Source organism: Oryzias melastigma, linkage group LG5, assembly GCF_002922805.2.
Source record: "Oryzias melastigma strain HK-1 linkage group LG5, ASM292280v2, whole genome shotgun sequence".
Classification (NCBI taxonomy): Eukaryota; Metazoa; Chordata; class Actinopteri; order Beloniformes; family Adrianichthyidae; genus Oryzias; species Oryzias melastigma.
The window spans coordinates 10241533-10258894 of NC_050516.1; the positions used below are offsets into that span (position 1 = coordinate 10241533).

The 17362-nt window shown below is 40.5% G+C and overlaps 1 protein-coding gene across 3 annotated transcripts in view; it reads left to right on the plus strand.

The window, feature by feature from the left end:
- Window positions 1-17362, plus strand: part of LOC112145486 (tensin-2) — a 39062-nt gene that overhangs the window by 18367 nt on the left and 3333 nt on the right. For all 3 annotated transcript variants that reach the window (XM_024270750.2, XM_024270748.2, XM_024270752.1), the window contains 17 exons: window positions 8729-8761; window positions 8833-8882; window positions 8962-9145; window positions 9485-9535; window positions 9674-9796; window positions 9892-9956; window positions 11112-11195; window positions 11278-11390; window positions 11484-11544; window positions 11768-11843; window positions 12218-12347; window positions 12881-12946; window positions 13112-13228; window positions 13846-15264; window positions 15351-15495; window positions 15584-16434; window positions 17170-17301. In XM_024270750.2, coding sequence (XP_024126518.1) covers window positions 8729-8761; window positions 8833-8882; window positions 8962-9145; window positions 9485-9535; window positions 9674-9796; window positions 9892-9956; window positions 11112-11195; window positions 11278-11390; window positions 11484-11544; window positions 11768-11843; window positions 12218-12347; window positions 12881-12946; window positions 13112-13228; window positions 13846-15264; window positions 15351-15495; window positions 15584-16434; window positions 17170-17301 — 3700 coding nt within the window. The remainder of the gene's footprint in view (window positions 1-8728; window positions 8762-8832; window positions 8883-8961; window positions 9146-9484; window positions 9536-9673; window positions 9797-9891; window positions 9957-11111; window positions 11196-11277; window positions 11391-11483; window positions 11545-11767; window positions 11844-12217; window positions 12348-12880; window positions 12947-13111; window positions 13229-13845; window positions 15265-15350; window positions 15496-15583; window positions 16435-17169; window positions 17302-17362) is intronic.

Genomic DNA, 17362 nt, shown 5'->3' on the forward strand with positions numbered 1-17362 from the left:
GTATGTCACAAAAGTGAGTACACCCCTCACATCTCAGCAAACATTTAGCTATATCTTTTCTTAGGACAACACTGCATAAATGACTCTTTGACACAATGAACAGTAGTCAGTCTAAAGTTAGTACAGCAGTGTAAGTTTATTGTCCCTTCAAAATAAATAAAAATACAGCCAATAATGGCTAAACCCTTGGCAACAAAAGTGAGTACACCCCTAGGTGAAAGTGTACAAATTGAGCACAAATTATCATTTTCTTTTCTTGTCATGTGAACCATTAGTGTTACACTGTCTCAGGTGTCATCAGTTAGCAGGTAAGTTAAAACTGTAAAAAAAAAGCTCTCCCACTCTCTTAACCGGCCACTGAAAGTTCAACATGCCACCTCATGGCGTCAGCTCTCAGAAGACCTGAAAAAACATATTTTTGCTTTACATAAAGATGGACTAGGCTGTAAGAAAATAGCCAACACTCTGAAACTGTGCTGCAGCACAGTGGCCACGATCATCCAGCGCTTTAAGAGAACAGGTTCTTCTCAGAACAGGCCTCGCCATGGTTGGCCAAAGAAGCTGAGTGCACGTTCTCAGCATCACATTCAAAGACTGGCTTTGGAAAACAGACGGATGAGTGCGTCCAGCATTGGGGCAGAGATTGAAGGGATGGGAGATCAGCCTGTCAGTGCTCAGACCGTACGTCGCACACTACATCATATTGCTCTGCATGGTTGTCGTCCTAGAAGGAAGCCTCTTCTAAAGATGATGCTCAAGAAAGCTTGGAAACAGTCTGCTGCAGACAAACTAAGGACCAGGATTACTGGAACCATGTCCTGTGGTCTGATGAGACCAAGATCAGATGGTTCAGATGGTGTCAAGCATGTGAGGCAGCAACCAGGTGAGGAGTACAACAACAAGTGCATCTTGCCTACTGTCAAACATGGTGATGGAAGTGTCACGATCTGGGACAGCATGAGTGCTGCTGGCATTGGGGAGCTACAGTTCATTGAAGGAATCATGAATTCTAACATGTACTGTGACATTCTGAAGCAGATCATGCTCCCCTCCCTCTGGAAACTGGGCCTCAGAGCAGTGTTCCAGCATGATAATGACCCCAAACACACCTCCAACATGACCACCGGCCTGCTAAAGTGGCTGAGGGCAAAGGTGATGGACTGGCCAAGCATGTCCCCAGACCTAAACCCCATAGAACACCTCTGGGGCATCCTGAAGAGGAAGGTAGAGCACAAGGTGTGAAATGTCCACCATCTCCGTTGTGTTGTGATGGAGGAGTGGAAGAGGATTCCACTGGCAACATGTGAAGGTCTGATGATCTCCATGGCCAGGAGACTTCAAGCCTTGCTGGAAAATGATGGTGGCCACACAAAATATTGACATTTCACATTTTCACCTAGGGGTGTACTCACTTTTGTTGCCAAGGGTTTAGCTATTATTGGCTGTATTTTTATTTATTTTGAAGGGACAATAAATTTACACTGCTGTACTAACTTTAGACTGACTACTGTTCATTGTGTGAAAGCATCATTTATACAGTGTTGTCCTAAGAAAAGATATAACTAAATATTTGCCGAGATGTGAGGGGTGTACTCACTTTTGTGACATACTGTATATATATATACATATATACCTTTTCTTAGCTATATATATTGTTATTTGGTTTACATTATGATATATATTGTTATTGCTAAATATGAAAAAAAACTGTATTGTGATATAAAAATTCCATATTGCCCTGCTCTACTTCATTATAATTAAAAGACCACTGTTTTGAAAACGGATGAAAAAGAGGGTAAAGGTGGGACTTTAACCTCATCTCGCTCACTTTATTTCCATTATATGAAAAATATCCTTAAATGGTACATTGCAAATTAGCAACATGAATTTTTCAAAATGTTTAGATTGAAGCTGTTTCTTCCTTCTTTATTTTTTAGTTCAGAACATAGTGAAAAAGTAAGAATCTATCATAAAGACACAGAACAAAAATAAATGTCAAAATCCTTGTATTTTATAAACAATGCTGAAGGATCTCTTGATGGAAATGTAATCAAATTAAACCAAACTTTTATTGGTCACAGATTGAAGCTTGCATCTTAGAAAGCTTCAGTCCACAACCAGCAACATGATGACATTTCTTAGTGGGAAGTGAGCGGAAACTTTTGCTCCACAAACAGGAAAACCTCAACCCCCGAAGAGAAGGGTCTCCCCCCGGTTAGTCAGTCGGTCAGGCCCGGCGGCGGAGATGGACTGCTGTCACTGGCACCTTAGTAAAACCTATCTGATGAGCAAGACGAACTGAACCAGATGGCCTCATTCCCGGCTTCTGCAGCATGCATTAATGAAGAGCCCGAGGCGGGCAGAGCTCCCCTGCACACGTGCACACTCTGCATGGATTTGTGTGAGAACCTCTGTCAACCAGCACAGATATCCTGTTGCAAATTGCTTCCTGTTGACTTTAGTGTCTTAGCCCTCTGCCTCATTCCTGCATTTCCACCGTCCCTGCCTCTGGGTTGTCCGTTGTCTGCGTGTGTTTGCGTGTTTTTGTGTTAGGGCACTGTTTGTGTTGTTTCTGTCTCCTACTGTTTCTTCCTGAAACCGGCCCCTTCATTCGCCTAACTACCATTATTAAACCTGTTAAGTTCTCCCTTTGGCTGAAATTCTGTACTCTCTCATTTCCTTTTGTAATTTACTCAACATCATTGTGATCTTTTGTTGCATTGTCAGCACAATCTTGCATATAATCATGTAAAAAAAACAGAACACTCTATGAAAGCTACATATTTGGATACATTTAATATTAATCCAAGTGATAGAACTTGACATTAAAATAGTTTTTTAACCTATTTAAAACTTTCAATGAAATTTTACTCCAAAAGAATGTAATTTCTGCTTATATAGTTTAGACACTTCACACTTAAGACACATTTGAGGGACTGGTAGATGCCACAAAAAACTGTCTTGGTGATAAAATTTCCACCAAAGGAGCAAAAATAGCCAATACGAAGCAGAAAGGCCAAATTCTGATCTCAAATAAAATATGAATTTTTGTTTAGATCTTTTTTTCTGAGTGAAATAATAGTAATATATTGTAAAAAATTTCAAAATAAGAGTGGACGTTAATATATGATCATTTTTAAAGACAGAGCTGATTATTTAATGAGGGTGTCCTAATTTCTTCATATGACTGTAAATAGTGTTAATGCATTAAAAGGGAGGATTTTGAATATTTACTGTGACAAAAAATCCTAACAAAGGTTTTGCTTGCTTTTATATTATTTACAGGATTCACTTCAGTTGTGAGCCTTAACTCACTTTACTCATATTACTTTCAATTAAATGTTCTTGTATCTTGGGTTAATATTCGATGACTACAAGACAATAAGCGCTTGTTTTAGCTTTATGGACATAAATTTTGTTTTAACTTTATTAATGAATAATCACTATAGTGGAAGCAACAATTCTTGGTTTAAAACCAAACCGTATGTTACATCACTGAACTGAATTGTGGCAAAAGTGAACTGTTGCATCCCTACTGCATACTTTTGCATTTGTACATGTTTTTTTGTTAAAAACAATATATGTATTATTGTTTTATTAAATTACACCAGGCTTAATGAAGGCCAACTGAAATGTTTTTAGTTATTGTTGCTTGCTCATAGCAAATTTAGAAATCTGATTTTTCTGAATTTTAAATTTTGTTGTTGTTGTTTCGCAATACACAAATCATAAATTGAACCAAAACAAAACCATGACCCAAGAATCAATGTTTGAACCAAATTGAGGCAAAATTAACTCCTTTTTACTATTTATCTAAATTTCTTACTTAATATACAATATTGCACTCTATTAAAAAGTAAACAAAAAAATACAACCTTTCTTAATTAAGTAAATTCCGTCAACTTCATACCTGCAGATAAACAGATGTGTGTTCACTCTATTCACTTCTTTTACCTCAATAATGACCACTAAAACTTAAAAGCTGCCTGGATAACAGTCTAGTCACACACCTGGGTGCAGGAAATGGATTCTCTGGGTTTGACCCATCCTCTGGGGGAACAGTAAGCTGTAGTCACATTCAGGAACCATTGTTTACTCCCTAAATCAAGCCCTTAACACTGAGTGAAACAGAATGGCTCTGGGTTCCATGTTTAGAGTCTTAGCTGTGACCCAACCCTGGATTTTAATCATTGACTGTATAAAAGAGTTGGATTGAGTGACCCCTGCCATTGGCATTCCAAACAGGAAGTATCCACTTGTTCAAACAGGAAGTACCCGCTTGTTCAAAGACGACAAAATCCCATAGACTTCTATAGAGAAATAAACAGCTGTTTCTCAGTCATTTTGTGTCAGAATAGCCTTTCTGACACAACCTTGGTGTCAGAAGGGGGATTCCGCGTGTGTTTGTCATAGCTCGGACCAGAGGGATTGATCAACCTGAGTCACACAAAAAGATTCATCCTCGCCTCACCAAATCCTGAGGACTGTGGTCAATGATCTCAATCAACTGGGACGGAATCCTCGGACTGGTAGATCCGTTGAGAAAGGTTCTATTCTAAAACATTTCCAAAGTATTATTTGCATAGGTTAATTTCAATACCATCCGGGTTTTGCCGCTGAAATAAGTCGAGTTTTAAGAAAAAAAACATTTGCTGAATCCCATTATCACAAGAGAGTCCTGTGAGTATAAGCTAGCAAGACCAGGTAGCACTTCAACTTTGACCCACGTCGTGGGAAGATCAGTAAGATTCCCGTAATCCACGTAATGGAAAGACCGGATGATGAAGGCTGTGACCAGTTATTTCTGAAAGGAAGTGGCTGGATGGCTCAGTGGGCTAAGTATAGGGTTTGAATGCAGGAGACCTGGGTTCAATCCCCGGGGTGTCCACTGATCCCCATCCAGAGACCCTTGTCAAGACCCTTGATGCTGCTGCCTGTCTGGGTCCCTGTGCCCTTCAAATAGAGGGTTGTGACAGGAAGGGCATCCGGCGTAAAAACTCTGCCAAATAAATCACTGATGCGAAAACTGTTCGCCACAGTGGACATCCACTGTTTTCGCCCAAAAACATGGGATAAGTCAAAAGGTGAAGAAGAAGTAGTTTCTGAAAGAACAACAAACCTCTGGGACCCTAATCAAAGAAGACCAGGCATTTGCCTGTGACCGGTGACAACATTTTCTATTGATAATCTATATTTTTTTCATGACATTTTTTCTGTAGTTCATCATTCAAGTTATAAATTGATCAATCAGACGCCTCAATGAAAGTAGGTGGAGCCTGCTGGTCCCCCATAACCCAAAATTCAGCAATAACAGATTTCTTATAGCCAACTTTCAAGTAGTGGAGGAGTGCACTTCCAACAAGCTCTCTCCTGATTGGCAAGTGTAGTGGCCATAGAAAAAATTGCACAGATCAATCACAGCTTACTGACATTGTCAGCCCCCAACATGGCGGCGTCCATAACCCGAAAATATGGCTACTGAGTTGACTTCATTTGGAGCCGGAAGTAAAACACATTTTAAGGGTGATGTAACTCTCACTCAGTCCAGTTCAGTCATTTGAACCCATGACCTCCCAGTCTCAGGGCAGACACTCTGCCACTGGACCACTGAATTGTAAAGTGAATTTCTAAACATACAATGTCAGCTTTTCAGTAAAAGTTTGATGCATTTTTAAGAGTCAGAGATGCAGCAGCATACTGTAGTAAAGTTTGGATGCAGTCACCCTGGAGGAAACGCTCTCGGCCAGTTTTAAATGAAGCACAGACATAGAGAGCAAATACAATCCACGCTTTGGCAGGTTGGCCTCATTTTTGTGACACCAAATCACTGACGACATAGTTTGCAGCTCATCATGTTTTAGGAGGTCTTTCTATGCATTTAATGCCTCTTTTTCTGTTAGTCAAATGTTTGGTGTCTGCTGCCATTGCTGTAACCATACAGATTCAGCCTACCATTTAAAGTAATACATTTACTGATTAAACATGTTAATTGTGCAAATACAAAGACAAAAAGGATCTAATGTCAGAAAACATTGAATATTTATACATAACATTTTCTCCAGGAGGGGTAGTAACTTAAAAAAAACTTGTGAATATTTACCATACATTAAGCACAATTATGTCCTTCCAGGTTTTTAACTATTTACTTTCTATGATAAATGTACAAAAATTAAGGAAAGTTGCATCTGCTTCCTGGATGACACCAGCTTCCATCCTATTGGTTTTGGTGCGCACATTTATGGTTTTGATGGGTTATCATGAGTCCACCAGAAGTATGGAGAGAGAATAGTCTCACTGGATTTGTGTGTGTGTGGGTGTGTAATTCTTGACTTGTAACTTGTGTCTGCCTGTTTGTGTGTAACTTTGTATTTGTGTGTGTAATTCTTGATTGGTAACTTGAATCTACCAGTTTGTGTGTAACTTTGTGTGTGTGTGATTCTTGACTTGTAAACTTTTGTCTGGGGGTTTGTGTACAACTTTAGATTTGTGTATGTGTAATTCTTGATTTGTAACGTGTCTGCTGATTTGTGTGTAACTTTAAATGTATGTGTGTGTAATTCTTGATTTGTAACTCATAGAATGGATTTTTGCTTAAGTTTGGATACTTGTAATTGTGTAATTTACTAGGGCTGTGAATGTTGACGTGTTAACACGCACGATTAATAGAACATAATTAATTTGTTAATATGAATTAACGACCTCAGGCGTCCTGCTGTGCAGCTGTGAGATCAACATGATAAAGCTCTGTCTAAAACAGACTTAAACTTGTTTTTACAATCTGGGATTAAGATTTTATTAAATTAAAGAGATAATATGGCATTCATTTTTTGTTTTTGGACAAAAGCGATCTTTTATTTTAATAAATAAGACGGAGAACGAAAGTTAATCTGACAGCCGTAATGCTGCAGCAGCAGTACACCCGCTGTGGGGGGCGGAGCCAAACAGAGCTGTCTGCTATTAGAAATTCAACGAAGAAACCAACCATAACTTTATTTTGGGATGGGGACCGACATGAATTTTCCACACCATAGCAAGCACCGGCGTTGTCTAAAAATTGCGTAAACTGTTCACCACGAAAGTCCCGCCCACCGACGTCATGGGGGGTGAGCAGTTCAGAATGGATCTGGAATCTACACATCCCCATCTGTGCAGATTCAAGCCAAGCCTACCTAAAATCCAGCTGGATCAAACTTCTCCCAAAAAGTGGTTTTATTATTTTTCACAAACACAACAAAGCATAAAAAAAAAAAAAAACGTACAAGCTGAAAAAAATAACAGAATTCCAGAAATTCTTAATTTTAGGAATGCCTGGTGTGACTTTAGCCTGGATTTTTTTTTCAATCAAAAGTATGTTGATTAGTTTGTTAACGAGTTTTATTCTTGCTGTTTTTATAAAATTACAACTAAAACTTTCATTCTATGTTGTAAAAACAGTTCGTAAAACATTTTTGGGATTTCCACAGCAAAACGAATCCCATTTTTCCAGATGGAATTTTCTGTTTTTGCATAATTTTACGTCTAAGTGTGTGAATACAACATGAAAAAAAAGAAAAAATTTGAGGGAGTGTTACATAAGAGAGGTTGCACTGATTAAAATTGTACTAAGTAAGCAAGCAGATAGTCTTTCAAATTGAAAATTTGAAAGACTATTCAAATATAGACCAAAACTGAGTTTTAGACTCTAGGTTTGTAAGAGTTACAAATAAAAGTTCTAAATGTACAATTTTGTGTCCAATTTAATATAATTATTTGCAGATAATAAGTGGCTGGCAAATACTGTGACTAAAAAAAAAATTGCGATTAATTTTTTCCAGATTTAAAATTAATTAGTTAATTTTTTTAATTGATTCAGCCCTAGTATTTATATGTACAAAAATGACAAAATACAAAAAAATACAATTTACTCACAAACAACTTAAAATTGCAGCATATTTAAAACTAAACACATATGGAAATCTTTAAAAAGTTTACACCAATCGCTTGATACGCACACAAAACCACATTTATAGACAGAGACTCTTCAAGTTTCCAAGTTTTTGTAAGTGATGCGTTTAAATGCTGCTAGAATGTTGAATCATCAGAGTTTTCTTATCAGCCACTTTGAACTTAGATCGTAAATAATATCTTGTGAAAATGTAACATTTTCCCACTTTCTTTAACAGATATGTCCTGATAAGTACTATTTAAAAAAAGTCTAAATATACACACATAGAAATCCAGTAAGTCTATTTTCTCTCCATACAGAAGAGTAAAAAGACTGCACACCACATGTAGTGTCTTCTGCCAAAAAATCACAAAAAAATGACATCTGTCTTCTGAAAAGGCCGAAAAAACAAATCAGTCATTTTTATTGGTCTTCAATCAGCATGAAATAGGGAACAAACAACATGTTTTTAATATAATCAGAAAAAGACAACAGAAAATTCTACATCCACATTTGCTTGTTAGCGTTAACCCACATATGTGTTCGATATTTCTTTTTTTTTTTTTAATCATTCAAGTCCAACATGTGGACGTGCAGAAATCATGCTGACAGATGCTTTTTCAGGTCAGCTGCTACAGATGACTCTAAGCAGATTTGAGAAGGGCAAATGTTCCTATTCTCCTCCTCAGTTCCTCCCTCCTTTCACGTCTTCCTCTTGTAGAAGCACAAGATCCAAACATCAAGGACATAAATAAGTGTGTCACTATAGCTTCAAAAAATGACCTGACGCTTCTCTTTTCTCAGGTGACCATCACCTGCTCTCCAGTGCCAGATCTGGTGGGTTTGTGCACGTTTTATCAGCTTCATGTTTGAACGGGACGGCTCATTCCTTCTTACTTCTTTTCCAGCACGGATCTACAAAATCAGCATCTCAGAAGAAGAGAGGCTCTCTACCCAGGTACTGTGCTAAAAAGTCCATCTGAAACTGATTCAAAAGAATCCAGCTTTGATGACAACTGGCTTTCCACATTGTGCAGAAGTAAAAGCGTAGAACAAGTGATGGAGCATGTGATGGAGGGCCACTATGACTTTGACCTCACCTACATCACGGAGAGGATCATATCCGTCTTCTTCCTGCCAGACCTGGAGGAGCAGCGGTACCAGAGGAACCTGAAGGAAGTGGCATCAATGCTTAAATCAAAGCACCAAGAAAACTTTTTGGTTCGTCTGACAAACCAAAATTAATTCAATGTATTGGCTGTTTCTTCTGGCTTGTATCCATTCTCATTCATTAGTACATTTTCTGAAAACATTAAGTTTGATCATTAAGTAGTGATGGGTAACAAAACTCAGTGCCAAGTTGGTCTCTAGTTACACCTTGGCTTGCTTTTAAATTTATAGTTTTAAAATTCAGCAATTCCGGACAAGCCCCAAAGTTGAAATTCAAATCATTCAGCTTAGCTAAGTACTTATTTAATTGTGATTTTCTGTGGCATTGCTTCACACTGTACTATTTTTTTAAATAATCGTTGTAATTCTATACATTTTTGATGTTTTTAGCTTCTAAATCTATCCGAGAGCAGGCATGATATCACCAGACTCAACCCCAAGGTAAAGCTTTATACATCTTCAACACTCACAGCTTCATCAGCATTTAGATTCTGTTTATAAACTGTGTTTTACTGTACAAATATGGCTAGGACAACACCCATCAGATTTTTACGCAAAAAACGTTCCTCTGTGGTCCAGGTGCAGGACCACGGCTGGCCTGATCTTCACGCCCCCCCACTTGAAAGAATTTGTGCCATTTGTAAAGCCATGGAGACCTGGTTGACCTCCGACCCCCAAAATGTTGTGGTGCTTCACTGCAAAGTCTGTATTTGAACACATCTGCTTTCTGTGCTACGATCCTTTTAAAAGTATGTGGAAAACTGTGTTGTTGACCATTTGGGTTTGTGCTGGAACAGGGACACAGAGGAAAGACGGGGGTCATTGTGGCAGCATACATGCACTACAGCAAGATATCAGCTGGGTATGTTGCATTTGGTTATTTACACGCATGATAAATATATGTGTAAAATCGATTTTTAATGGCACACACATTATTTTAAAATTTTTATTTGAGTAGTTTTTAGTTGAATTAAAAAAATAAATGTCTCGTGAAAAAATTCAATATTTATTGTTGCATATTTGGTGGCGAACATACTAAAATATATCTTTTTGCAAAGCCTGTGTAAAAGTAATTTTTTCCTTGCTTCTTAATTATGTGTTTCAAACCATTTTATAAAGTACTGTTTTGCAGCTTTTTTTTCAAAGAGACATCTAAGTGTTCTTTAAAAGAAGAAAACAACATTTTGTGGGGATTATTTTGTTTGTTTTTTTCTTCAAATTTAAATGTACAGTAAAAAAAATTGGCAGACTTTAAACACAGCCTTGTTTCCACTGAGCGGTCTGGTGCAGTCCAGTACGGTGTAGTCCAGTATGGTATGGAATTCTGAGCATTTTGATTGTAAAATGGATCCATTAAACAACAGAGAATCGTACCTCTTGAGGGCCCCAATCCATTGTAGGTCTATAGAAAAATGGAACGAGACAGTTGGGGTGGAGCCTCTGTAGCCACCCATTGATTGGCAGAAAATGATGGCCACACAAGAAAACTTCCCAAGCTTGGGATGAATAAAGTATTTCTATTCCAAAACACTGATATAGCGCTAAGCTAGCATTTCCGTTTTCCTCTTTACAGAGGTATTCTTCTTAATCTTAAATCTTAAAATTCTTTGTAATCTTCTTTCAAACAACATTCAATTCCTGTTAAAGACGAGCTGCTGGATGACCTCCGTTGTCGCTGCTTTTCTAGTCTAGGTGCTATCACTAGCATGTCCCTTCAATGACACGCTAGCGGTCTACACCATGCATACACCGTGAAAACATACCGCTCAGTGGAAGCGAGGTTTAACTGAGTGGAAACGCTCACCAGAATTAACTGGACCATATACCGCACCATCGGACCAGACTGGACCGCTCAGTGGAAACAAAGCTTTAGGCATACTTTTAGTTTTGCAACTTCCAATCAAAAATGATTTAGAGCAATATTTTGTATTATAGATTCTGTTTTTGCTTAAGCTACTTCATTATCTAAGGACTGAAATGTATGTGCACATTCATGAACTCCTGTTTATGTGCACAGAGCTGACCAGGCTCTCACCACATTGGCCATGAGGAAGTTCTGTGAGGACAAAGTCTCATCTTCTTTGCAGCCTTCTCAGAACAGGTCTGACAAACTCTTAAAAAAGGCTGTTTCTTCTGTTGCAGCAAACTTTCTTTCGTCTCATGTCGTCTTTTCTTCTTCACAGGTACATCTACTACTTCAGTGGACTGTTATCCGGTACGATCAAGATGAACAGCAGTCCTCTGTTCCTGCATCAGATCCTCGTTCCATCACTGCCAAACTTTCAGACAGGAGGAGGTCAGTCTGCGCCCACCGCTGTTGGTGTACCAACTTGACAGCCATCCTTAAAGTGAAACTGACTTTTTTTGTTCTTGACTTTGTTGTGTGCAGGATTTTATCCCTTCCTGAAAATCTACCAGTCTCTGAAGCTGGTCTACACCTCGGGCGTATAGTGAGTTTTGAGTTACTGTGTGTGTTTCAAACAGCCCTCCTGTGGGTAGACTTACATCCTTCTTTAAGTCCCTCTAACAGATGTGACTCTACAACCTAATGTCTGTGTTTAAACATCGCCTGGTCTGTGTTTACATTAAAGAAGATGTAGCTTACCCGTGTTTTATCCAACTAAAACATGCTTTTATTAGCTGGAGTGCCCAATTTTTTTATTGCCTGTCTAGTGATCCCCAGAGTTCCAGAGCAAGAAAGGTTTGTGTGACCATGGAGCCAGCACTTCTTCTAAAAGGGGACATCATGGTAAGAATTTAATGTGCAACCAGTAGAATTTAGTTTGAATCACATCATTTATCTGCAACTACATGAGTGTGTCACAGCAGCAGCTGAATGACTTCATCTCTGACTGAAAGTGCTTGGCTCTTTTTTTAAATCACTTTGGTGAAATCTGGAGGCTTTGAACATTTCAGCTATTACGTCTCTTGAAGAGTGTAGGAACCTTAGCAACTCAGAAGTGTGTGTTTTTAGCCCAGTTCAATTGGTTGCCATAGCAGCAACACGCGTTGAACTGTATAACTAAGCAAACAGAGGCTGTTTTAATTATGAACCTCTTGTTTTCCTGTCAGTTTGAGAGTTCTTATAAGAAGCAAACATCCTGAATAAATCTCTGTGCATAGGTGAAGTGCTACCATCGGAGGAGCAGAGCGGCAGAAAGGGAGGTGGTGTTTAGAGTCCAGTTCCACACCTGCACGGTTCATGGAGCCCAGCTGTGGTTTGGAAAGACTGAGCTAGACCAGGCCTCCACAGGTAAACAATCCCACTTTCTTTTTTTGAAACACTTCAGTATCAAAATAAGATAAAAATAGGGCAGCCATTGCTTTTATTTTTGGATGTTTAAAGTCAGACCCACTGATTTTTCCCCCTCTGACTGCTGTAGTGTGCATTTGAGACAAATAGCAAATGACAGCGTCAGGTTAGATGAAACAGAAATGTTTACACATGGCCCACTAAGCAGCAGTCTCCTGGCAGTCTCTCTGATGCTGACGCATACATACAGTAAAATTTATAAAGAAACTCAATGGAAATCACACCAGTTGGTTGTCAAAAAAGGAGCTTTTATATGATAGCATTCTTTGATGTCTCCCAATGTGTTTATTAAATTAATATCCTTTTGTTTTGGTCTGTTTATTTCCACAGTGAAAAGAGCAAAGCATATTTATTTGCTTTTTCTCCATTACAATTCACATCTTCTGATGGAATTTGTCCTTCTTTGTAGTTACATTCTGGATATTTTTGTCACTGCCTTCTGTGTTTTTTTTTTTTTGTTTCTCTGTCTGCAGATGACAGATTCCCTCCAGATGCTTCAGTGGAGTTCATCTTTTCTAGTGGCCCAGAAAAAATCAAAGGTAAGGATTGTCAGCTCTTTTATATTGAGAGTACACATTTTACACTTCACTAGAAATTGTCAATCTGGGGGGCTGTGAGATTTTATTTTTTCTTCTTCTGTTGCATACTTTGAACTAATCTTTATATCTAATTTGTGTTTTTTTTTCACACGTCATCTTGTTAAGGTCGAGAATCCAACAAGAATGACTCCTCCATCAAGGTAGACTACAACATCTCAGACCATGTGGTTAGATGGGATTCCTACGAGAACTTCAATCTCCATCGAGAAGACAGTCTTGAAAGTAAGAAACATGCAAACCAATGCAAAAAAAATCTACTTGATTTCAAGAAAGCCCCACAGGAATAGACAACACACTCTCATTTCCATGTCGTCACATATTGATGCATGGTTCAGGACCCCTCAACGTGGCTTTTTGTTGGTTAGGTGTCCCTAACTAGTCATTTTTTGACTTGCTAACTGTTACAATTTAATCAGGGGGTCTGGTTGTTTTGTTGGACACTGTACCGGACACAGATCAAACCTTGCAAGGCAGCCGGTACCGGTACCCTAACCCGGTATGCGAACACCAGCCTTGTCCGTGTCTGGTACTGCGTCCGGAACCGGTAATGCATCCGGAACAAGTACTGATCCGCGTCCAGTACAGATCCACGTCCAGGACCAATGCACGTTCGGTAGCAGGTTAGGGTTAGGATCTTGCTACTGGTACACATCCCAGAGGTTGGATGCCTTGATTTAATCGGAACAGCCAGCACGTCAAAAAAGGATGAGGTAGGGACACCCAAAATGTCAATTTTTGACACCTTGAGTCCTTAACCATGCATCAAAATGACTTGGTAATGAGAATGTGTCAGAATAGAAACATTTGTCCACATGATCTGAATGTTATTATCTTTACAGACATATCTCACACAAGAGGTCCTTTAGATGGAAGCTTGTATGCTCAAGTGAGGAAGCGACGTGGGCCAGGCACAACTGGTACGGTTGCCTCACTGAATGGATGCCTGACCAGCAGCCCAACTGTCAAATCCCAGCCTGCCACATCCCCCCAGTCTCCCACTTACACAAGTAGCTCCAGAGAATCCTCAGTACCATCAGTCCAACCTGATCGTCCACTGGAGTTGTCCCCATTGAAGACAAACGCAGCAAGAGAAAATACTGAATGTCCTGTTAGAGAGGGACACACGGGAGACAGAGCAATGGAGAAAACGAGAGAAAAAGAAAGTGACAGAGAAACAGCGATTCTAGATGATGGGGACCTGTCAAGTCCTGAGGGTGTAAAACGAGAGCAGTCATGTCAGTCGGGTACAAAGTGTAGAGATTCAGGATGGGAGCGAGAGAGAGAGCCTTGTTTTACTAGCAGTCAGTATCTGGGATGTTGCAACAGCACTAGGAGACATCAGAAAAGCCAAACTCTTCCAGCTTTACCATCTAAATCTGTATCCCATCCTCCTCTTACAACTCATGTGGAATTTTGCCATCGCCACAGTACCCATCCTTTACCTGAGTTACCCTGGGAATGTCCACCGGCAGCACCGTCTCTGCCCTGCCTCCACAGACCATGTTACTCCCATCCAACTGCTGAACATGCTCCTGTACACAGCCAAAGCCTGCCAGTTTCAAACAGATTGTGCACTGGAGATGAGTGCCACCTCTTTCATTACTCCAGCCACAACCCAAGCTCTCACCTGTCCCACCTCCCACCACAACCTTTAAGTCCTTACAGAGAATTAATTTTCAGCTCTCCGACATCACCCCCTTGTTGTCCTTGTCAAGATTGTTACAACAGGCGAGAGCACCAGTCCAGCTTTATGAAAGCATTCCACTCTGTGCATCAAGACCAGTCAGAGAACTCGCACTGGTCTCAAGGAGCTGGGGTACAGCGGACAAGAGAGGCACCCATACTTTGGGAAAGCGAGAATCCATGGGAGCTGGCAAGAGGAGCAGGGGTCTGGCAATGCAAATCTCCAGTGCCTGTATTTCGGCACTGCTTTCCCACTTTGGACCAGGTTTCAAACCTTGAACAACCGAGATTTGCCATCATGCCACAGCGGGTCTGCCCCGTCCCTCAGCCTCTAATGGATGTGCACGATGGAGCAAGCAGTGGGTACCACACTCCTCTGCAGCCCCGTCATTCCTGCCCATGCTCCCCACATGAGCCATCCCCATCTGAGAGTCACGAGAGCCATGGGTGTGCCTCAGGTTACCACTCTGGATCAGCCTCTCCTCTACCTGCAAAAAGCCCTTCTCCTGGTAAAGGAAGGCCGCCAGATACCACGTTGGGAGCCCAAGACCAAGGGCAAGCTGACAATCACAAAGGTAAGAAAAAACATTTAGAAGATTTTCAATCGTTGGTTCCTTTTATAAAAGACCACTTTAAGCTTTTATTTTTTTTTATGTGATAGTGCAAAACACTAAAGCAGCAGATGATACATCTCAGGGATCAGAGAGTAAATGGGAGGCTCATGATCAGTCAAGCACTTCTGGACTAGACTCTGATCATGACTACACACTTATTGGTAGCAGCAGCCCAACCCACACCGAGGACAGGTGGGTGTGCATATGACCTGCATTTACATAAGTAATTGTCTGCAGGACCTGGAAGATAATTTTCTTTTTTCTTTTCCCCTTTTCATAGTATAACTACTGATACCCATTTTCAAAACAAGGAAAGTGCCATAGAAAACTCCAATACAAACACCAAACCAACAGTACCAGCGGAGACACAAACTCAAATTTCAATCATATCTACAAACCCCATACACCCATCAGGTGAGTCTTGTCAGAGTCCTGATGACAAGGCTGAAGCAGCTGAGCTCACTGGAAGAACCAAAGAGTGTAGTCCATCACACACTTCGGGCACTGCTACTATCATTGTCTCTCCTGTCCAAGTGCAGCTTAATGGGTCCGCCCTTCCTGGGGATACCTTATCTAACAGCAGCAGCAATTTATCTGCAAACCTCTCTACAAGTCTAAGTTCTAGCACTTCCACCACCTCCCCAAATTCTCCTCTTGGCTCACCAGACCAGTTTTCTCCTCAGTGCCCGACATGTGCTGCAGACACTACAGAACAAAGACTGACTCCCGACAGAGACAGCTCAGCCAACACCAAACCTCCATCACCTGTGCCAGATGGATACCAGACACCCACTTTCCCAGTAGCATCCTACTATTACTCGTTACTAAATGTCCCCCATGTCCCATATACTGGCTACACCGCTGTAACAATTCCCGCCTTCCAGCCTCCACTGCCAGAAAAGAAGCGCTTGTCCTCGACATCATCATCCCAGAATGGGCACAGTCCTTCGTTCTGTGGCTCCTCTGCTTCTTCACCAACACATCATGTCACTTTCTCCCCAACTGTGGGAGAGCAAAGAAGAAGTTCTGGACAGCCCAGCTGCAGGGAGGGGGCAGACATCCGAGTGAATTCCAAGTTTGTCCAGGACAGCTCCAAGTACTGGTACAAACCAGGAATCTCCAGAGATCAAGGTTTGAGTTTTACAAGGATGAGAATGTTTTATCCTTTCCAAACCTTCTTACAAGGGGTAAAGTCAATGAATTCAAAGACCCACTCTGATGAAAATCGGTGTGTTCCATGTTTTTAACATGTTCATGTGGCAATTTTCTGATGATGGAGGACATTTGAAAAACAAAATCAAGCTCCCAATTAAATTTCTGAGTTTTTTTAATTCTAATTGTGAATCTGAAGCACATGCAAAAAGGCCGTTGGAATAAGCTTGTATTATATACAAGGTGCTGCGACAAGCCATTCATTTTCCTGCTCAGCTCCATTCTGATGCATCTGCTTGAAGACAACTGGATCCATCTTTGATTTCCTCATCCGAGCTGGTATCTGGCCCAAAACTGTACGGCTGGATAGCGCAAATATTGCTAGCCATTTGTGTTGCACCGGTAATGTCAGTTTGGGGTTATGAGGGGCTGTAAGCTAGCAGGAGAGCATGTATATGAATGATGGGAAGGGTCCCCACAACTCAGAGGTGAATTTCTGATAAACCCCTGCTGATCTGCAGAAACTATGTCCTAGAAAACTACAGTAATTTTTAAAATATTGGCTGAAAGCTCCATAGTCATAATTAAAAGAACACTGGAAACACTTTGAAAATAGATCAGAAGATGATCAGAGTGGGTCTTTAATACACCCAAGTGACTCAACCATTGTCTTTTCCTTTATGCCTCCACTTTAACGAGTCTTCTCTACTGTAGCTATAGCTGTGCTGAAAGACAAGGAGCCGGGAACTTTCCTCATTAGAGACAGCAACTCTTTCCAGGGGGCCTACGGCCTTGCCCTCAAGGTGGCTACCCCGCCTCCCAATGCCAACATCACAGGGAACAAAGGTTTGCATTGCAGTGTTTTTCATTTTTCATGTCCTCCTCCGCTTTTTGGTTATTTTTGCTG